The sequence below is a fragment of the Acanthopagrus latus genome, chromosome 17, assembly GCF_904848185.1.
Source record: "Acanthopagrus latus isolate v.2019 chromosome 17, fAcaLat1.1, whole genome shotgun sequence".
NCBI classification, from domain to species: domain Eukaryota; kingdom Metazoa; phylum Chordata; class Actinopteri; order Spariformes; family Sparidae; genus Acanthopagrus; species Acanthopagrus latus.
The window spans coordinates 19,799,017-19,821,603 of NC_051055.1; the positions used below are offsets into that span (position 1 = coordinate 19,799,017).

General features: G+C 43.0%; 1 protein-coding gene across 2 annotated transcripts; it reads left to right on the plus strand.

Annotated features, from left to right (window-relative positions):
- Window positions 1-4,479: 4,479 nt before the first annotated feature.
- cacng7b (calcium channel, voltage-dependent, gamma subunit 7b) lies at window positions 4,480-22,157 on the plus strand. Of its 2 annotated transcripts, XM_037072916.1 has the most exons (7): window positions 4,480-4,780; window positions 10,956-11,151; window positions 11,549-11,635; window positions 13,856-13,996; window positions 17,385-17,530; window positions 18,277-18,620; window positions 19,681-22,157. In XM_037072916.1, the coding sequence occupies exons 2-7, from the start codon at window positions 10,956-10,958 to the stop codon at window positions 19,742-19,744; spliced, it is 978 nt and encodes a 325-aa protein (XP_036928811.1). In that variant the 5' UTR covers window positions 4,480-4,780; the 3' UTR covers window positions 19,745-22,157. The 2 variants fall into 2 exon arrangements, with proteins under 2 accessions (XP_036928811.1, XP_036928810.1); XM_037072915.1 differs by having other exon boundaries at window positions 4,482-4,780; window positions 18,277-22,157.
- Window positions 22,158-22,587: the final 430 nt, after the last annotated feature.

The following is a 22,587-nucleotide window of genomic DNA, read 5'->3' on the forward strand; positions in this document are numbered from 1 at the left end:
TCCCATTTTTTGAGCACTCTTATCTCACAAACCAGCTGGTCATGTCACACAGGAATCTGTGTGATTGTCCTTTCAGGCACCTTCACCTGATTCTTTTCTTTATAATAATAACTGATCCAGATGAGAAAAATCATTCTGGGTGACTGCAACAATTGTAGCGTGTTTACAGGTCTCTGGGAGTACTATTGCATTTTTTTTTTTTTTTTTAATTAAAATAAAGTAAATTGCACCCAGTGATGTCACTCAATGGTGACGCTGCATTGTGGGTAATGTCGGCACCAGGTTTTAAAAATGAACCAGATATTCCTGGTTCTGCTGTATCGATTTTATTGGTTTTTAAACTGACCGTAATGAGTCCAACAGTGTTTTAGACTGGTGAAGTACATTTCCCACAATGCAATGTAGCCAATGAGTGACATCACTGGAGGCAGTTTGCATCTGTAAATGGCTTTATACTCCTTTTTTTTTAGATATGCAGTAGTACTCTGAAAGACGTGTAGGCACTTTAAATTGTTGGAGTTAACCTGCATTTCGGGATGAAATGCCAGGGATGTCACTCAGTGACTATGCATTGTGGGTAATGTAGTCCCCTGGTATAAAACCCCATTGGACACATTACAGACAGTTTAAACACAAAAATCAATATACCAGATATATCACCTCTTCTATTCTTTTACTTTTGAAAACCTGGCGCCTACATTGCCCACAATGCAGCTTTGCCACTGAGTGACATCACTGAAGAGAGTTTATCAGATTAAATGCAGCTTCATTGCAAGCCACAAAAGGCTTTATAGTACTTTTTCATATATGCAGAAGTACTCGACCAGACCTGTACACAACATTTGATATGTAAAATTGGTCAACTAACCCTTTAAGTGCGTTCAGAGCCATTAATGAGATTACAGCTCAGTTTGTGTGGAGGTCAAACGTCACAACACGCAAACTTATTCAGCACGATAGAGAATACAATCAATAATAGATAATACAATAGATGACTTGTGCATTTCTGTATCTGTTAGTTGAGTTGTCCTCTGTTTTCATGTGCTGGAAAAAGAAAACAAAACAAACAATCAAAAAAAAAAAGAATATGAACATGGAAATAAAACTTAGTGAAAAAATCCTGAAACGAGAGCAGTGAAGTGTTTCATTCTGTTGATTTCGGTGCGAAGCCGGCGAGAAACAAACATGCACAGCCTCCCGCTTTGTCTTCTCCACACGCCTCTCTCTCTCTCTCTCTCCCTTTCTCCCTCACTTTCACACATACTCACACTCAAAAGTGCAATCTCAAGCATGTGCACACACACATACACTTTCTCTCTCACACACACACATACACACACACACACATGGAAGATGCTGACCCCTCTTATTTACTGTGGTACTGTAGTTGTCGAACCAGCAAAACCACCTCTCAGGCATCTCACTTTCACTCCCTCCTCCTCTCCTGAAGCAGCCTCACACTCCCCTCCTCCTCCTCCTCCTCCTCCTCCTCTTCCTCATCCCCCACCTCTTCACCCCCCCATCATCATGATGGGACTAATATCCCCATAGAGATCTCAGTTATAACAAGTTGACCTTCACATTAAAATCTCATCAACTTCCCATCTCCCTCTCTGCCTCCCTGTCTCCCTCTTAGTCTCTCCTCTTGTGTTCTCTCTCAGCACGGCCCTGTAAATGCTTTACTGCGCTCTTTTTATGTCATTCACTATAAATCATTGTCAGGATTTACTGTTGTTGCCTTTATCTTTCTGATATACACTCCTGCTGCTGTCTCTCGATACAAGTATCACGTGTTTTGTCTTGTTCCGGCCTCTGCATCAATATAATGAGCTGTCTCACACCCGGTTTATTCTCTTCTGATTGTGTTCAGGCAGACAGAGTTTAGATTGTAGTTTGTTGTAGAAATTTACTTTAAATTTTAAGTTTAAATTTGAAAATTTTCTGATGCCCTAGACTTTTATTTTGAAGGTAGAGCCAGGCCTGATGTTCTTTGTATTGCTTTAATTCCACAAAATCAAACCAATCATGTCAATAGAATGTGATTTTTATGATTTGTATAGATCCCTGCAATGAAAAAACGAATGATATTTTGACCTTTCTAATAGTCTTATGTGTTTCTAATCCGTGACACAGCCACAAACAGATAATTCAACACCTGAACATGATATCTTTAAAGAAGAATAACGCCACTGTCCTGAACACATAAACGATACTCAGTTAGTTTTTTTTGTCATGATGTCCACCTGATGTCGACTGCCTGGTTTTTAAACTCCTCACCACAACCTTTACTCCAACCTTCATCCGCCTGTCTTCGTGCAACTGAACCTCCAGCGCTCCTGCGCTCGGAGTTGTGTGTGCAGTCCATCACTCAGTGTCACCGTGACATGATATCATCCCTCTTCATCACCGCCGCCTCCTCTTCCTCTACCTCTGCCCTCGCTCCTCTCATTCTATCTCGCTTAAATCTCTCTTCCTCACCCCCTCCCCTTCCTCCCTCTCTCTCTCTCTCTCTCTCGCTCTCTCTCTCTCTCTCTCGCTCTCTCTCTCTCTCTCTCTCTCTCTCTCTCTCATGCCCTGAGGTCAGAGTGTGCTGTAGACTATTGATATCGTTACTAAAAATATAGGATTCCTCCACCAGCGGGCTAAAAATAGACCAAGGGACATGGACCACAGGAGACAAAAGGAGGAGGGGGGCAAGAGGAAGAGGAGGAGAGGGATGAAGAGAGAAAGGAAGAAAGGACAAGGAGGGTACCAGCTGTGCCATTTTCTTACTTGTAGTGCTTCTGCACTCATAATGTGGGGTTACATGAAGGTGTTGAATGAGGGAGAAGACAGCGGATCAGCTGTGTTTCACGCTTCATATTTGATACTTAATACTTAATACTGTAAATCTGTAAGTTTGCTACCTTCTTCCCTTTCTCCTCTGGTTTCTTGATTGTTTCAATCCGAGTTTTGCTTCTCTGGCATGATTATTAGTATTGGCCAAGCATTTGTGTAAGTCTATAAGCTTTGGAATATAAGTGAATTCATTAAAACCTGCGAGAAAACAGACAAGAAATGTTCAGATGTTGACTTTGAAGCACATTTCCTGTAAGTTTCTGCAGTTTTGTGTTTTGCAGATGATCGACAAGCTGATAATAAGAGAGTACGTGAGTAAATGTGATTCATTTGAGACTCGAGTATACAAAAAATGATGAAAATGCAGAAAGAAATCTAAGAAAACAGACAAGTAATTGATTCACTCGGTCTACCATCTATTTAGTACAACTTTTCCTACAAGTTTTTGCATTTTTGTGTTTAGCAGATAATTGACAAGCTGATAATAAGACAGTAAAAAGTAAATGTCAAACAATTTGGGACTCTTGGGCATGAAAGATGAGGGAAATGATTAATAAAATTGATCAAAAGGGCTTGAAAGATGTAAGAAAACAGACAAGTAATGGTTTGAATCAGCCAAACATCCCCTTTATATCACAGTTATCCTAAATTTGTGCATTTTTGTGTTTTCAGAGGACTGACAAGCTGATCATATGACAGTAGAAATGTAAATGTGAAATAATTTGAGAGACATGTGATGATGAGAAATGAGAGATGATGAAAACGTAGAATAAAATCGAAGAAGTAGTAGTAGAAGAAAGGGCTTTAAATATGTAAGAAAAGAGACAAGTAACAGTTAATCAGTCATATGTTGACTTTAAAGCACATTTCCTACAAGTTTTTGCAGATTTATGTTTGACAGATTACTGATAATCTGACACAGAGAAATTATGAAGTGATGATTTCATCAACCAAACATCGACTTTATATCACATTTCCTGTTAGTTTGTGCAATTTTGTGTTTTTCGGATGATAACGCACACAAACGTAAATGTGAAACAATCCGAGACTCTTAGATGTGAGCAATATAAAATGAAATGATTAAAACTGTGAGAAAACAGACAAGTAATGGTTTCAGTCAGTCAAATGATCACTTTATAGCACATTTCCTACTACAGTGTGTTTAACAGATGATAGATAAACTGTTAATAAGACAGTAAAAATGTAAATGTGAGTAAATCTGACACTCACAGACGATGGGGGGTGATGAAAATGATGGCAGCATGACAGTTAAAACGATAGAAAATGGGTTTGAAACATGTTTGCACACTGCTGCACTACTGGCTCCACACTGAACAACACTGTACATGCTCTGAAACACGCAGCGCAGCACTGTACCACTGCGACACAATATCACCACTGTGACCACAGACCACATGTAGAAAACAGATCATTTAAACAAAAAGGATATATGATATAATGAGAAATAGTGGTTTAATACGCCCTCTCCCTCCCTCTCTCTCCCTTTCTCTCTCTATATGTCTCTCTCTCTCTCCCTCTCTCTCCCCTCTCTGTGTCTCTCTCCCTTTGACTCTCTCTCTCCCCGACTCTCTCTCGCTCTCTCTCGCTCTCTCTCGCTCTCTCTCTCTCTTCTCTCTCCCTCTATGTCTCTCTCCCTCTCTCTCCCCTCTCTGTGTCTCTCTTGTAGCCAAAGTAGCTCGCTGAACCAATCCACCGCAGTGCCTGGGACAGATTGAGTGAAAGAGAGAGTGAGGGATTTAGAGGATGGGTAAGGGGGCTTAAGGGAAACACACACACAGCATAGAGAGAGAGAGAGAGCGCGCGAGAGGGAGAGAGAGCGAGAGGAAGGGAGACCAAAAAAAAAAAAAAAAAAAAACCCACCGAGCCTCCCCGCTGTGAGGTTTCTTGGCTACTGACGTGTGCGCACGACTCTCGTGGCAGGGTGAGTATCTTTTCCTCCTCTCAGATAACTACAGTTGTGTGTGTTTTTTTTTCTCCTTGGCCAGTAATTGTGGCGATGACGCCTTTTCCGACCTGACTCAGTCGTTTAAAATGTGTGTGTGTGTGTGTGTGTGTGTGTGTGTGTGTGTGTGTGTGTGTAGTGTGTGTGTGTGTGAGAGAGAGAAAGAGTGTGTGTGTGTGTGTGTGTGTGGCAGAGAGAGAGAGTGTGTGTGCGCGCGTGTGTGTGTGATGACAGCTGCTAAAAAGAGCAGCATTCATAACGCGTCCTCAAGTCGTGTTCAGCGTAAAGAGACGGACGCTCGTCTCCATGTGAGGAAGGCGCGCGGGACGAGCGCACTCACATGTCACCTGCGAGCCGCTCTTCATCTTTTTTATCACCATCACATCATCATCATTATAATAATTATTATTATTATTAGCGTTATTATTATTATCAGCATTATTATTATTATTATTCGGCGCTCACATGTTTCTCTGCTCTGTTTATCATCTCCAAAACTCCGCGTGTGAGTGTGTGTGACAGCGGAGAGGAAGAGGAAGAGGAGGAGGAGGAGGAGGAGGGTTTTCTGGACAATCCTATGCGCACATCGCCTCCCCTCACTCGCTCACACATGTACTGTTACACGCGGACGCTGGTTTCACATGCACGCAGTTCGCAGTTTGAGCGCGATGTGGATGTTCAACTGTCCGGCCGCTCGGCTCCGGGAGGGGGGAAAAAACGAGGAGAGAGAAGAGAGAGAGAAATAAAAATGGTGCGAGTTGTGCCGGAGTGTGGCTGCGCAGCTGAAATGCTCTGACAAATCAAACCCACCCATTGAGTCACGATATCTACGTTCATATGAAGTCATTTTTACTGCCGGCTCGTTGTTCACACAGTCCAGGCTGGGGGAGTTTAGCACAGGTGTAGGCGCGTCCCCGCCGCGCGCGTCCATGTTGGGTACTCCTTCCATTTTTTTGGGCCAAGGTCTCTCTCTGTGTTAACCTATATCTCCTGCATACACCTCCTCTTTCTCTCTCTCTCCGTCTCTCTCTCAGCTCCCTCTTTCCTCCTGGTGCCTGTCTTCCCTGCGAGGCTGAGGGCTGATGTCAGTCTGTAGATTGTGACAGATTAGAGCGAATTAAACCTTTTGTCCCCCTTGTGGCTCCTATCTAACCAATTCAATTGGCTCATTACTTTCTGGGTGCTGGAGCTGAGGGGCCTGTCTCCGAGGCGCTAAAATGGGATAGTTATCACAAATCTTAGCGGGCAAAACTGATTTTTTTCACTCAGTCTCAATCTCGGGTCCACAATGGATGTGTCTCCAGCAGGATTGTGTTTTTTTTTTTTGTTGTTGTTGGGATGAGCCACTCAGCCACATCTACTCATTTCTTCTGTGATTAACACTCCATCTCCGCCACTCTGGCACATCCTCCAGCTGCTGGAAGGTGTGATTGTTCATTCACCAGCCCTCTCTACACCCCTGGTCATCCTTGTCGTATCCCCTCCTCCCCTCCGTGCTCTCAGTCAGAAGAGTTGTTTTTGATTTCACTGGGAATACTTCAGACTCTCTCAAATCATGGCTCAGACTCTTGTCCGGTCCCAGGTGTCAACAGCAGCCACTTCTGGGCGACAGCTTTTGATTAGAGAAGAGCAAAGAAGGGGGAAACTGGCAACAGGGCAGCGACGAGTTGGTGTGAAACTCAGGAATTCATATAAAATCTTCAGCTGTGTGTCAGTGACAGTTTGCGACCTGCGACTTGTGAATCTTGTGGCTCTGTCTTCTGATTGCCTTCCCTCACATGTGTCTGTCCCAGCGTCGCCTCTCTCTGAGCTTCAACATGCCCAAACTTGTCATTTTTTCAGAGAATCTCTCTGATGCAAAGTGTGCCTCGCTCACAAGAGAAGCACAGAAAATTGAAGCAACGTCTCACACGACGACTGTCCAGATAAGATGAAGCCGAGCTTGATCCTAAACAGTTCCTCACCAGAGTGACTGCGCCGTTCTCAAAGAAGAACCTGAAGAGAGTGGAGTGGTTTTGGTGTTGTAAACATTAAAGGGGCACTATGTCGTATCGGAGAAGAAATTCAAATTCAGAATTCTAGGTAACTAAATCAGACATATTTTGTTTTTTCCATAAGTCAATGAACAAGCTGTTCTCAGGTTCCCAGAACATGGTTTGAAGCTAGAAAAAGTGGCAGGGTCCGCCACATATTAACAAAGTAAAACGGTTTAAAATTGTGTTGTCCTTCAAGGTCAGTTTGTATATTCAGTCATGAAAAAGAAAGAGTTTTCTCAAAGACAGATTGTTTATTTAGTTTGTTTAGGCACGGAAAAAAATCAGTCGAGTCCAAATAAAATTTCTTCCCCAAGACTACGTAGTGCGCCTTTAATTTGGTATCTATCTTCTGCTGTCAGTGTGCCTGATAAATCGTCAATGTTTAGTTATTTGAGAGCATAAGCATGATGTGGTTTCACTCCATATTTATGCACACAGCTTTCTCCACAAGACAGTATCGAGGTCCAGAAGTTCACGCTTGCCGTGATGGGACATGTGTCACTAATGTGCTTTTAGAATACGATTGGAGGAAAAACATAGGAGATGCCACAAAGACGGATCTTAGCACTGCAGCACTGCAAACGTTTCATTAGTGACGGTCAAACAAGGCCGGCCACAAGTATGCAAATAACAGCTCAGCACAACGGTGATCTGCAGAGGAAAGAGCTCAAACATGCGTCTCCTCAGACCTTTGAGCAGCCGTGTTACATCAGCAGAAGAACATGCCTGATTTCACTCCCGTCAGCTGCTGCAGGAGCAGGATGGTGAAGCTCAAGCGGTCGGATGATTGATCGCTCAAACAGGACACAGTGAGGAGTAAGAAACATTTCCTGCTACGACAAATATCAATTATAACGTGACAGCAGGGGTCAGACTTTGGTGTAAAAGCTCCGTCCGGCCCACAGTGCAGTGTGGACTTCTCTGGGCTGCTGTTCTAGGTTTGAACATCTGAGGTTGGAATGTCATTGCGTATTTACACCTTGTTCCAGAGCAAGCGCGTTCCTTCATGGGCATAATTGGGCTCTTCCGGTCAGTTATTACAGTGTCACATTTCATTTAAAGTGACTGTAGTGTACTTAAATGGCCTGCACAGTCTGTGAGGTGCTATTCACAGCAGGCCGCTGAGAGATGCCGTCATCGTGGTCCACATCCTGCCGACAGAACTGAAGGTGATCCTAATGTTGGAGCTGGTAGTGTCTAATTAAATGAGGTGGATGTGCTGAAAATAGCTCTTCAAAAACCTCAGTTTGAACTGTTCAGCTGTTCAATTATTTTCCATCATTGTCACGTTGTCAAGAAAAAATCAGTTAATTACCCGGTGACTCTTTACTCATTTGGGTATTCAGCAGTTCAAATTGGAACATAATTGCAAAAATAAAGTTCTTTTTTTAAAGCACCAAAATGTAACTATGGAGAAAGTTGATTGATTGTTGAGTACCAATCCCAGATCGTCAAATACCAGCTCAGCAATCAATAACTTTCTTCAGAAAAGTACCTTTTGGTGCTTTAAAGGGATGTTCCGGTGTAAGTTTAATCCATGGTCTAACACACCATGACACCGAGTAAGACCCTCCCTCGAGAGATCAAGTTTGCAGACCACTAGTTTACATAATACACTGCAGTCTATGCCTCCAACAAGAAACCGTACCGTACAAACAGTACAAATAGGGTCGCAGCTCATAATTCGAGGGATCATACATCTGCTAGCTTAGCCTGATTGCTATTGTAAAGTGAACACAACTCACCACTCTCCTGCAGCAGCTTCCTGTTGTGGGGAAGTCCCTGCGAGTCGATTACCGAGTGCAGTTAGAAATAATCAATTCCGTTATTTTCCCTGCCCAGTCTCGATAATAACTGTTATAAACTGGTAGGCAAGACACATGTGAACTTTGATTGCATTTTCATGGAGTAATAATCATAAATTTTCATCCTTGAGCTGCGAAACTCTAGTGCACTTGGTAATCGACTCGCAGGGCTTCTCCACAACAGGAAGCTGTTGCAGGAGGGTGGTGAGCTGTGTTCACTTTACAATAGAAATCTGACAAATAACAAGTAATATAAAATTATAGACTGAAATTAAACTTTATCAGTAAAATCACAAACTACCAGCAGATTAACTATTTAAAGTCGTTCAAACACATTTTTGTTAATTTGCCATTCTGCCTTAATGGGTCACTTCTACTTTTTGTCCTAAGTAATAGTAATGCTGATACTTTTCTTTTCAAGCGCTTCAATGCAAGACTTTTCTATACTGTGGGATCAAAACCTTTACTTAAGCAGTAAACAAAAGTAAGTATTATGATTTTGGCCAAAATTTTAAAAAAGACCAAATCAAAGACAATATTCAAAGCAGCTATTGATAATGTTCAGTTACTTATTGTCTCATTCCATCACCCCCTAGCATTGCATTCACATAAGAACACAGCTGTTCGCATCATCTGACCCCCCAAATGGTCGGCAGTTGTTGTCACTGGCGTTGCTAAAGCTAGCTGCCCACAGCAAGCGTTAACATCGCTAAAACTAGTTAGCTAGGATTTGGCAGAACAATATCCCGGCCGCATACTGTGAAAATGTGCAGTTTAAGGCTTAGAGTCTTTATCTTCACACAAACTGGCATCTAGGACTCTTGATGCTGACGAAACACTGGCACCATGTGATACCAATGGAGTTACACTGTTAGCTAACAAACCCTGTCAGGATTCTTACACACAGTTAGCTTAAACAAAACAATCACCCTGACAAACTTTGTAAAATGATTAATTCACAATCAATTTCAAGGAAAAGAGATACTTAACCTCTGCACCTTCCTACCAGCTTTCTAGTTGTGTTATTTCAAAACAATGATTTGTCTCCATAAAGATGTTATCAATGAGACCTGTGCAGGAAGGCTTCCTTTAAAACATGTCGGTCTGTCATCTGTGAGCACCTGCCCCTCAAATGAGCTAGTTAGCTATAGCATTTAGGAGGTAAATCATCACAAAACAGAAAGACATCAGCTGAAAATAATCAACACAAAAGTGAAGTTACAAAGAAGGATACGAGGTCAAGTAACAGGTCAGCTGCAGGACTGAGGTCCTCCCAGTGTAACTCATAAAAACACTGTATAACTCTGAGGCTGATTACTGTAAACACTGACAGCACACTCTGTTGTTTACCATTAACTAGAAAGTGGCCTATCACACATACATCTGTGTCATCGTATACATTATCCAGTATGCACCAATATGTAACTCTTGGTGTTAAGTCATAATAATGCAGAAAAAGGATTCTAGGGGTGATTTAGAGTTACCATATTCTCAGTGACGTCATTTTGGACGATGCATTTCATTGTTAAACTGTGAGACATCCTGCATCTCTTACAAATCTTTGTCACAAGTTAAAAACATTGTGTATCGGCCAAAATATTGTTATTTATTCTTTTTTTTTTTTTTTTTAAATGTACTTCCTAATATCAGTATCGGCACTGGGCCCAAAAATCGAGTATCAGTCGAGCTGAAGATACCAAGGGGTCCAAATTAGCAACATGCACACAGACACACACACAAACACACACTCACAAAGAGAATCTCACAAATGCATACAGACAGCATGTTCAAAGGATTTGAACCAAAGTCTTTCCCAGTCAACCAGAACTAAGTCACAGAAAGACCATGTGTGAGTCACGCAGGACCCCTCCTCCTGATCTTCATCTGTGTGTGTGTGTGTGTGCGTGTGTGTGTGTGTTTGTGTGTGTGTGTGTGTGTGTGTGTGTGTGTGTGTGTTTCTGTTATCTATCTCTCAGTATTTTTAAGTCCTTGCCTAACTTCAGTGGTTAGCATCATCTGTTGCTCCTCTCTGACCTTTCCCGTGATTGGTTGCCACCGGAATTTGTCACTAACACATCTTTACCAATAACGAGGCGTGACAGGAAGATGGCCTTCAGCTGTTTGCATGTGTGCACATCACATGTCTGTCTCAGTTATTTCCCCCCCACCGTTCCTAACGACTTCCCTCTACATGACCCCCCTTCCAAATTTACCTTCATTTTTTATTTATTTATTTTTTCTTGTCTGTGCCGCTTTGACGTGTAACTCCCCTTCTCTTCTCACACCCTTCCCTCCCTTCGTTCTGCCCTCCAGATGAGTTCATGCAGCAGCCGTGCGTTGACCATCCTGTCCACAGTGTTTGGAGCCTGCGGGCTGCTGCTGGTGGGGGTGGCCGTGTCCACAGACTACTGGCTGATCATGGTGGAGGGCATCATCCTGCAGCAGAACCAGAGCATGGAGGTGAAGATGGCGCTGCACTCGGGCCTGTGGAGAGTTTGCTTCGTGGCTGGTAGGAACAACACATGGTTGAATATTCTCACTCCAAAAATTAAAAGATGACTGTAGAAGACACACACATACAAAAAATGCTGCTGTGTGTGTGCTTATGTCCGCAACATCACAGCGACAAGCATATAAAAGCAACCGAGTGAGAGAGCAGCGAGGGGTGAAAAAGAGAGAAAGCGAGCTCCCGACCTCTGGAATCATAGCTGTCACAAAACCTGAGTGTTACCTGTGAGCAGGAATGCAGACGCCTCACGTGTAGTTTTCTTTTTTTGGCTGGTTTTGTGTTTTGTTTATTAATGCATCAGTGACTCTGACCCTGAAAGCAAACCCCAACATTTTCCCTCATGTCTCTCCTCTGTGTGTATGTGTGTGTGTGTGTGTGTGTGTGTGTTTCCTGTCAGGATCAGAAAACGGGCGATGCGTTGCGTCGGAGTACTTCAGCGAGCCCGAAGTAGAGATCACCACTGAAAACACTGCAAACATCCTCAGTGAGTAAAACATGTGACAGCACATTGTCTGCTGTGTGAGAGGCTGCAGGTATGAGCAGACTTCCCCTGCTGGCTGGTTGTGGGTACTGATCTCAACATGACATCAGGGCTGCAGGGACCAGCCAACAAATGGAAAATTAGGAGGGTGGCAAGAACTAAATCTCAGAGTCAGGCCAAAAGTTAACACCTTTTGTGTTGTGTTGTTAAGATGCAAAATGGTACTAAACTCCAATGTTCCTTTACTGACTCACTGCAAACTGTCACTCAGCTCAGAACCGTGGATCCTGCATTTTTAAAGAACTTTTCCAGCTCACATAACCAAAACAGCAGTTGTTGAACTGTATTGTAATTTCACGAGGAACATTTGAACATCTCTGTTTGGATATTATCTAAGAAAAAAATGCCTAAATTATCTTGTTACAGCTTCTCAACTGTGAGGATATGAGGACCCTTTTTCTGTTGTATATCACATTCACATATATATTATATATCTCTGGATTATCGGGCAATGTGTTGGACAAAACAAGGTATTTGCATCTGTCACCCTGAGCTCTTTAAAACTCTGATTGATGATGCTTTGTAGAATACACTATTATCAGATAAATAATCAAATAACTTGTTCTCTAACGTTACAGTATTAAGATAAACTGCACTGAAGTAACTTATTTACTGAATTCATCCAGTTTATATCTAAGGGACAGTCCATATTAACCAACATTACTGTAAAAAATGCCAGAATTAGCCACAAAGCTAGTCTTCATCTGTCATTGACAACTTAATATCAAGAAACAAGTAACAAGTTTAAAGCCACAATCATCACGTAAGGCGCATCAACAACAGTGAAAGCAGGACTGAGACACGTGCAGCAATAAAAGCAGAGCAAATAAGAGCTATGAGGACATCATTCTCATAAACAAAGATGTGTTTTTATCGAAGAGATTTACAGGGTAAAAGCCACCGTAGATTGAAATGTGTTCTTCGATCCCAAGAACCATTTTCTAAAGGATCTGTCGTGGATTTAATTACATTTTAGAATATAGAAAAAGTTCAAATTTTAACACGAGGAGTTGTCATTAGTTTATCATCAGCAATCGTTTTGTTTATTTATTTATTTAAATTAGTGTGACTCTACATTCAATATAAGACTCTCGATCAGGTTTTCCACACTTAGGTAGCCATAATAAATGAAGATCTGAAACTCACTTTTGTTTCTCTGTAATCTGTCAGATTTACAGCCATGTTGCTGTGACCTGTCATCACTCTGTTTCTCATTGTTAGAAAGCAAGTACACGCTTCATCAAATACAATAAATAACTTATACTGTTATTACTGCCGTAATACTGTTTACTGTTCCTCCACATAAACTAGCATACACTAAATCAGGGCTTGGTGAAGTGGACTTAAAATAATGTTGCAATTCTTTATCGCAATACATGATTTGTATTTTAATATCTTGAAATTTACTCCAAAGCACTTAAAAATGCTACGATTGGGAGACAGATATATTTTACAACAATACCTCGATATCAATGTTGGGACAGTGAAAAGGAGAGGAGACACATTCTGCAAATTTTTATGTTCATCATTTTATTTTGGGTTGCTAATAGAAACGATTTACAAGCTTTAATAGGGGAAAACACTGTTCTGTTAGGTCAGCTCACACATGCCTGAGCCAGGACCACTAACAACTGCAGCTGTGTTAAATAAAGTCTTATGTGCCAAATTAGCCACTAAAGGCATAAATTATGCAAATGTGTGACAGCGTGATGTTGCAAAGTCACAGAATTTGAGGCGGGACTTCTGACGAGGTTGTTTTCTGCGGGATAGAGGAGCTTCAGTTGGCGCTGACTCTGGGATTTTTAACTTGAAAACCTTTAACTCGAACAATAATCTTTCCAACACCCTGAAGGAAATGGAAAAAAGTGAAAAATCATGATGGATCTCCCCAAACACAATAAGATTTCTGATATATAATCATCAGTAGTGTGAATGTAATAACTAAGCAAGTAAAGAGAATATTAGAAAAGTCTGGTAAGTTCCGAAAAATAACATAACGCAGCCTTTATAGAAGAGACAGCAAAGCAGATTTAGATTTCAGTGCCTCTGATTTCTTTCACTGACACTGTTTAAGGTGCAGGGATGATGACATTCACCTCTCCCAGCAGTTTAAGGACACGTCCCAACAGCTCAGTCTAACACCGTGACCTCTCCACCCCACAGAGATGGTGCGGACAGCCACGCCCTTCCCGATGGTGTCGCTGCTCTTCGTCTTCACGGCCTTCGTCATCAGTAACATCGGACACATCCGGCCTCAGCGCACCATCCTGGCCTTTGTGTCCGGCATCTTCTTCATCCTCTCAGGTGGGACTTCATTACTCATGTCCCGCTGTCATGTGTGATGTGATTGATGACGGCACCACTGGCGTGTCCTGTGTGTCACACATGGAGACTCTCCATCATGCCTCTATTTCTGGTGCATGATGCAGGTGTGGCGACAGGAAAAGTGAGAGTTTTCTGTCGTGCTTCGCTTGAGCATTTCTTTGCATTGGCGTGACACACAGAGTTGAAACGATGGACCTGGGACTGGATAAACTGTGAAAGTGCACTGCAACATCCCCACAGCATCATGAGCAGCTGTTTTCCTCAGCCGCATCAGTGTAGTTAACCTTCTCGAACAGCAGGTGGCTGTAACGCTCCCGTTTCTCGCCCCTCACTGTGTTAATAGTAAAGACTGTCAGGAGCCAAATTGGAGCTCGTGTTCTCTGCAGGCTGTTTCACTTTGACGTGTGTGAGGAGGAAGCGGCAGCGCAGAGCTCAGAGGAGCATCAAACGGAGGCTGCGGCGACAGCCCCGACTCGCAGTGGCAGGGACTCGCTGATAAACGGGGTTGCAGGATAACAAGTGTTACATAATGAGGGGGGGTGGAGGGGGGGTTATATAATGTTTATAGGCTGTGTTGGAAGTGTCGCAGTGTTTTCCTTCATGAGGTATTTTGATAATGGGGTGATAACAAGGGGCAAGTGTATCAAATTGCTTTGCAGCAGTTAGATATTCTGCTGCACTAAGCCTCTCTCTCTCTCTCTTTAAACACTGCCTTCCTCCTGCCCTCCCCTCCTCCCCCTCCTCACCCTCAGCTTCCTCAGTTCTCTTTGATTTTTTTTCATCCCCCCCCTAGTCATTCTCCGTCCTCTCATTTCCTGCTTTCGTTCAGAGTGTATTCCCTCAGTATTCACTGTGGATGCGGTGGTTGTTTGATATGAGCCCATTCTGCCGGAGCCACTGACTCGGTGGTCTGGTGAATATTGCAGCTTGGGTCGGTCGTGTTCTGGTTAATGTGACAGATTTCAGTACAGCAGCGAGAAACACAGCATGGAGCCACAGCTGCTGAAGCACAGTCAGAGGTTGATGTTTCACCCTCTCCTTCTCTTTCTGTGTCACTTTCCAACCTCTCTTTCAAACGCACATCCTGAATATACACGTGTACTTGAAGGCAACCTCCATTTCTTTCCCCCTTTTTTGTCTTGTTTCCTTCTCCTCCATCTGCTCTCGGCGCTCACATGCCTGCGTGTTTCCCTCCTCTTCCCCCCCACCGTTACTTATTCAGATGAAGATGTACCTCTGCTGCATGACTGACAGCAGCATGGTTTCTGCATTTTCCACGCTTTTCAATTTTAAATCGACAACACAACCTCTTAGCTGGCATTTATGTAAAGGACGTAACCGCTTCACAAGCCCGGTGGTACAGAATCTTGCAGTGGAAGCTAAAAATACTTCTTTTTTTCCCCCTGCTGCTTACAGCATGCAGCTTTCTCTGAATATTGATTCTTCGATGTTAGCCATATGTTGCATCTCATGCATTTAACATGTAGAAGGCAGGGCGGAGAGCATGTCAGTGTTCTTGGAGGAGAGGTGGGTGTTGCCGCAGGGTGAACAGCGTTATTCTTTCAGTTCTGCCTCTCCATGTGATAATTATATCAAGACTTTAACACACAGATGTTGACAGGCAGGCTGCAGCTAGTGTTCTTCCTAGATAGTCTTAAAAACGTTCACATTTTACTTCCTTTCAATCTCACTTTGTCTTTTTATGAATGTGCGTACTCAGTCAAGTAATCAAAATATGACATTACAATAAGACAATTAAATTAAGGGGCACTTTTCTCTCGGGAAAAGTAAAGATTGGTTTAGTTTAAATGAATATCTGCAGGCAGTCCTGTCTCCTAGAAACTACGTTTTTATGCCTCTAATGTGAAACAGCAAATCATCCTAATGAGAAAATGTTTCACTGGATGTGTTTCGACCCGCTGAGGATGTGACCGGGACCAAAATGTTTTTTTGCCTAAATGAATGGATTTGGTGGTTTTGGAGTCAGTGTACAGAGCGAGAAACCCACCAAGTCACAAAATGTTTCACTCAGAACGATTCAGCCAGATTCTACAGACGTTTCCAAAATCTAATTTGGTTTTCCCTGCAGTGTCCTGCATTCTGACATCCGCTTGAGGCTGCTGAGGCGTTGTTTAACTTTGTATGATTACATTTAAGCACTGAAGTTTAGAGGAAGATGGTGGTCCTGGTAATTTCAACTCCTGGACCTCCTAAATGCTAAATTGATGTACCACTATGCAAAATGTAATTATCTACGCTAACCATATATGATCACCGATTACATTACTTTAAATGGCATGTGTTGAAAGCCAAGTTAAGACATTTAAAAAGCCTTTTCTTTTCTTTTCTTTTCTTTTTAAAAAACATTTTATTTAATAATTTTCCAGGTGTAGAAAAACTGATATTTAGACAATTACTAAACCGAAATATCATCCCTTTATTCCCGTCCGTTCCCTAAAAAAGGATAGAAAACCTGAGCAAACAACAAAGAAAAAAACAGTCACTGTATTTTACAACAATGGTTTCTATGGTCATCTGCATGTAATATTACATTGTGTTTGGGAAAAATATAAAGGAATAAATGTTTTATCTATCAACACAAATGTCACCGAAACCTCTTCATGGTTTGCGTGCTGTATAAAAAAGCACCACTTGAAAAAAAATTGCCGCTGAACACATTCAAAGCGGAGCAGGTGTTTCAGACACTTCCTGATAAACACACAGAGGAGAAACAAAAGGCAGCCGAACATGACAGTCAGCAGGTCATCTTCACAAATGTGCCACAGTCATTGTTCTACAGAATACTGTAGAAAGTGTGCCAAATTTTCAGAAAGTTATCCGTAGACTTTTTGCAAAACAGCTCATCTTTCTTAAGACAAAGCATCATCATTCTGAGCCTCTCAGTCACTCATTCTGTCCATTTAAAGGGTAACTCCACCAATCTGACACATTAGCGTGTGTTTACAGCTCTTGGAGAGAAATACTTCAGGTGTGAACCAAGTAGTTGGAAGCCTTTTGTGGCTCCAGAGGAAGCTGCATGGAGTCAGATTAATTGCCCCCAGTGATGTCATTAAGTTCAAGTTGCACTGTGGGTAATGTAGTGTGAACAGTCTGGAGTTTATCCATCTTTATCTGTCACTATGATACATACACACTCTCTCTGGTGTCCCATCGCTTCAATAATGTTAGCATTTTTAAGGCTAATTGCCCTGCGTTGTCACTCCACATCCCCATCTCTCTCTCTCACTCTCCGGCTCTGAAACCCTCCGCACACTGCCGCAGCCGTCTGGATCGCTCTTTAATGACCTCCGTATCGAACTTCCCTCCTCTCTCTGACTCACTGTCATTGTTAATGTGCCGTGTGCAGGCCTCAGTCTGGTGGTGGGCCTGGTGCTCTACATCTCCAGTATTAATGACGAGGTGATGAACCGGCCGAGGGAGCCCGAGCAGTTCTTCAACTACCACTACGGCTGGTCCTTCGCCTTCGCTGCCTCTTCCTTCTTACTCAAAGAGGTCAGTATGGGCTGTGTGTGTGTGTGTGTGTGTGTGTGTGTGTGTGCAAGTGTGTTAGAGATGAATAAATATGGGTGAGAGCGACTTGGAGTGAGTGCATGTGTGTCTCTATTGTGCGCGAGCAGGTAAGATGATGAGTATTGTGTTTGAGGTGTCAGTGAGTTTGACGCAGGAATGCAGGGTGTGTGTGTATGTGTGTGTGTTTGTGCGTGTATGTGTGTGTGTGTCCATGCGTGCAGTCATGCGTGCTGCAGTTTCATGCGAATCCTCAGCTCGTCTTCCCACCTCCCCTCCCCCCTCTGCTCCTTCTGCCTCTTCTTCCCATCATCAGCAGCACTGCCCTTAATGTGCTGCAGTGGACACTTCAGCGTGAACTAACCTCCCCCTCCTCCTCCTCCTCCTCCTTCCCCTCCTAGTTTCTCCTCGTCTTTTCCTCGGCGCTCTCGTCTCCCTCTCTGTTTCCCCTTCAATCTGTTTCATGGGAGATTAAAGGAACTTAAAGGACACCCTCGTCTCTCTGAATCCCTCACAATCAAAAGCACCTACTTACACCTCTCCACTTTGTGCATTCCCTTTAAACACTTCTTGCCCATCAGTCACTTTTAATCTCATTTCCCGGGCTGTCACTTGTTACCCTCTCTTTGAAAGTGTATTTGTCTCACAGCTCGATTTATTTATGTAACCAACTCCCGCTCTCCCTGTCGCATCTTATCTCCCCCTCATCTCCTCTCACTCACTGCTCTCAGGGGGCCGGGGTGATGTCAGTCTATCTGTTCATGAAGCGCTACGCCGAGGAAGAGATGTACCGTCCCCACCCGGCGCTCTACCGCCCCCGCCTGTCCGAGAGCAGCGACTACAGCGGCCAGTTCCTCCACCCGGAGTCCTCCTGGCCCCCGCCAAAGAGAGGCCGCAGCACCTCCGAGGCCTCCAGTGACATCTCCATCCAGCTCAACCAGGCCCCTCCAGCTCCACCCAAGAGCAAGCTCCAAGTGGGCGGCCAGGGCAGCCCGCCTTCCGGGTCATCGTCCGCAGGGAGCTACCAGATGCCCCCGCAGTCTGCCGGATACCCCACCACACACACCCTGACCAGGTCCTCACATCCCCAAGGGCAGGCTCTTCCCATGGCCATGCCCCCATCACCAGTACCTCCACCACACTATCACACGCACATGCACATGAGCGCCTCCCCCTGTTAGGAAGAGGGAGCACCCGGGAGGGAAGGAGAGACACTGTGACTCCTCATAATCATGAATACAGGACATTTAGACGATGGATGAGAGTGAATGCTAAGGGTAGAGCACAGATCGTTGTGAGGGAGAGGTGATCAAACATTGAAAAAATAAAATGTAGCGTTTGGAACAATATGGACCAAGGACAAAGAAGGTTTTGGAGACAGGGTTGTGATTTTTTTTGCAGAAACTGAAAAATATAGAAAGGAGAAGAATGGAAGATTTAAAAAAAAGAAGGAATTCAGTTTTTCAGGGTGAAAAGAGGGAAAAAAGTGTTTCCTAGAAAGACTTTAGAGGTTAGGTTGAGTGACAGAGCAGATATAGGGGAGGGAGAGTGAGGCAGGAGGAGCGAGGGGCTGCGGTATTATACGAAGATACTGCAGTGCTGCAGGAAATTTGTATGCACTTGGAAATGTACAATGCAAAACACTGATCACAGAGACTGAGGATGCACATAGTTTTATACATGCATAATTCATGCCTACACGTGGACTATGTCCCTTTTTACCAAGAGGTAAATGTAGTAAAACATATTCTAGTCTTCTCTGAATTTCTTACATCATCAAGCCAGTTTCATGACTCACAATGTCAAAGGAGTGTTATTAATATTATTAATTAGAGATTATTAGTTAACGATAGTTGTTCTGAAATGAGAAACACTATGTGAATGTTGTAAAACAAAAAGAGAGAGAGAGAGAGAGAGAGAGAGAGAGAAAATCAGACAGAATTGGAGGATGCTCTGAGATATCATGAGGAGAAATCAACTTTACGTTTTACATATTTGTTTAAGATACAAATTTTTAACTTCTTGTACATACGATTGCACACGAGGACTTCTCTATAGCTGATGTAAATTATGAATGAAGCTTTGGCACAAGTCACATCAAGAAAAATGTCTGACACATTCTGCTTTGGATGAAGATTCTGCAACAGGCGCACCACAACTGACAACACACCCCTCTGGATGCAGCGCCCGCCGACGTGAAGGAGGAACCAGCCGAGGCTGACGCGGCGGTCTGATGCCCTCTACTGGCCGCCGCTCAGCACTGACCCCCTCTCTGACCAGCCGCCTGGGCTCAGTTCACTCCTTCTTCATGCACTCTTCCTTCTCTCCTCGCTGTGTGTCAGTTGATGGTGCAGCACAGACGAGGTGGAGCTGCTGTCAGTCCAGAGGTGGAGTCGGGATGAATGTCAGGAGACATTTAGGACTTTTAATGCATCGAGTTAATGCTTAAACGCTTTAAAGACTGGTTATAAGTATTTTTAAAGCCTCAGTGCTGTTTATATATCTGAAAAAAAAAATCACATGATGAAAGTATTGATTACATTTTCACGTACTGCTCAAGGGACAAGACAGCTGTTTGTGAGATGCAGGTCCTTCTGGTTTCAACGATACACAGACAAAGTAGAGGCCGCAGCTTTAATCCCAGCATCTGAAGAAATATCTTTCTGGTGTTCAGGGCTACAACTGTTTCTTTGTTTATCGTTGAAACATCACAAAATACTGATAAGTGTCCATTCTGATGTCCTGCAGCTGAATGTGATGTGTTCAAACTGCTTGTTTTAGTCTACCGACAATTCAGAACTCAAAGATATAAAGGAAAAAAAAGCTGAGAAGCTGTCCAGATAGCAGATAGGCAACGCCTCAATTTAAGTCACGCTTAAGTCGTTCTTGTGATTCTGTTCCACCTCAGCACTTGTTTTGGACTATTTTCTATGCACTAAGTTAGTGTTAATAAAGAAATAAGGAACTATAATATGTTTTTGTCCCTGTTACTCTCTAACAGGGGTATTTTTAGGTCACAAAATGGCATTTTTTGTGTGTCTGACGCCTCAACATTTCCTTAGAAATACATGTGGCAAATGTTCCTTTTCAGTGATATTGTTGGCTAATTTGAATTTGGACCATGTAGGACAATATGATGTCATGTTTTCCAGCTAATAAGGGCAGCCAAAGGTCGTCTGCAGGCTTACAGAGCTTCTGACAGCTGAAAAAAAAGTGTGTAAACTTTCAAAAGATCCAAAAACCATGTCTGTCCTTCAAACGGTGCGACAACGGAACTGAATTTAAACTGACTTTACTTCAGGCTAGACTTACTGTAGATAGTCATTAAAAGATAACTGTACATACATTTCCAGGAATGCTGACAGGTTAAGAAGCTGGAACCTGCACGCGTTCAGCAATTTGCTTGGAAAATGACGAAAACGATGAATCCAAACTCAAAATAATGTTTTGTTGAGGGACCTAATCATTGCAGCTCTACACTGTATGGGTTAACATTGTTGAAACACATTTTGGATACTGGAAAGTGTGTCAAGGACAAAGAGTTAGTCCTGATTTGCATGCACAGACGGGTCAGAGTAGCACTTCCTCCAGAATTGTAGCACATTTGGGCTGTTTTAGCCTCCATGCACTTTTCACCCAATAAGGTTGTATTGTGTTGTTTTTGTAGTAACACATATTTTCAGATGCTCCAGAAACACCGGTACATAGTAATAATCTTGACTTTGACTTCTTCTCCAAACGCGCAGGACCTGCACATCAGAAACAGCCGTATTCAGTCTAGAATAGTCGATTCTGTTTGTTTGTTTGAAGGCTCGTCATGCAGAGATAAGGGTCAGTACGATACGTCTCTGTAACGAGAATCAAACCACTGTGTCATTGTGTAATAATGGCTGGTTTTTCATTATCACTGTGATGCTGGAGAGAGGGAAACTCACTGACGTCCTGCAGGAGATGTGTGGGATGGTAAAAAAAAGAAAAAAATAACATATAGATTATATAGAGAGAGGGTGATATCATCGTACACTTTCGCCTTCTAGCGGGGTTTTGTTGTCGACACACGCCCTGCTTTGTGTTTTATGCAGTTGTTCATATTGAGGTGAAGCCCAGTGTAAGTGCCTTGCTCAAGGGCACCTCAGCAGTAGCTGTCGAAGAAGATCAATGTTTTTTTCCCCCCTTTCATTTCCCAACCAACAATTATTTTCCATTCCTCCTCATCCGTGGGACCGTTCGATGATCACTCGTTGCCTCTTAAACTGCGGCAGAATATTTTTCTCCCTCTCTCATCTCTGTACCTCTTTGCTTTTCCCTCTCTATCCCCAGCCTCTTCTTTTCTTTGCCTCCACACGATGACATAAAAACAAGGGTGTAGCTGCGCTCGCTTCTGCATAAAGCCTGGACTTCTTGCACATGGCCATCTTTGTAAAAGACAAAAATGGGTGAAAAAAAAACAAACGCTTTTAAACGCTTCAACGGAACTGATGCTGTATAATCTTGAGTTATATAATTCAATAGCAGTCGTGATAAGATCACTGTTCTTGAGAGTGTCTGACGTGTGTCACTCACTTTTCCTCTGAAAAACATGAATAAAACTTTCAACATGGTTTAATTTCAACCTGTCTGACCTCTCTTGTCATCTGGATTTATGTGTGTGTTATGTGTGTTTTCCAGCCATAAAGGCTAGTCTGCGTTTTAAGTGAAAAATAAGACTCCGTTTTGACATTAATTTGCCCTTTTAATAACACGATCCATAAAGAGAGGTTGTTCTGGCTGGTGTCTGTGATGGAGGGAACAGTTGTAAGTGAATGCACACTGCACTGCGGTGAACCACTGGGTGTTAACCAGGCTCCCTCCTCAGTCACGGCAAGCCACCACAGCCTGAGGGCAACAATTGATCAGAGTGTTGTATATGTGTATGCGTTGCTGCGTGACTGCCTGTGCTGGCGTATGTGTTTGCATTCGCGTGAAGGTTAGCCATCATTTATCATCACCTAGCCTGGGTCATAAAATTGCGTTTAAATAGTCAAAGTCATGCATAAATTAAA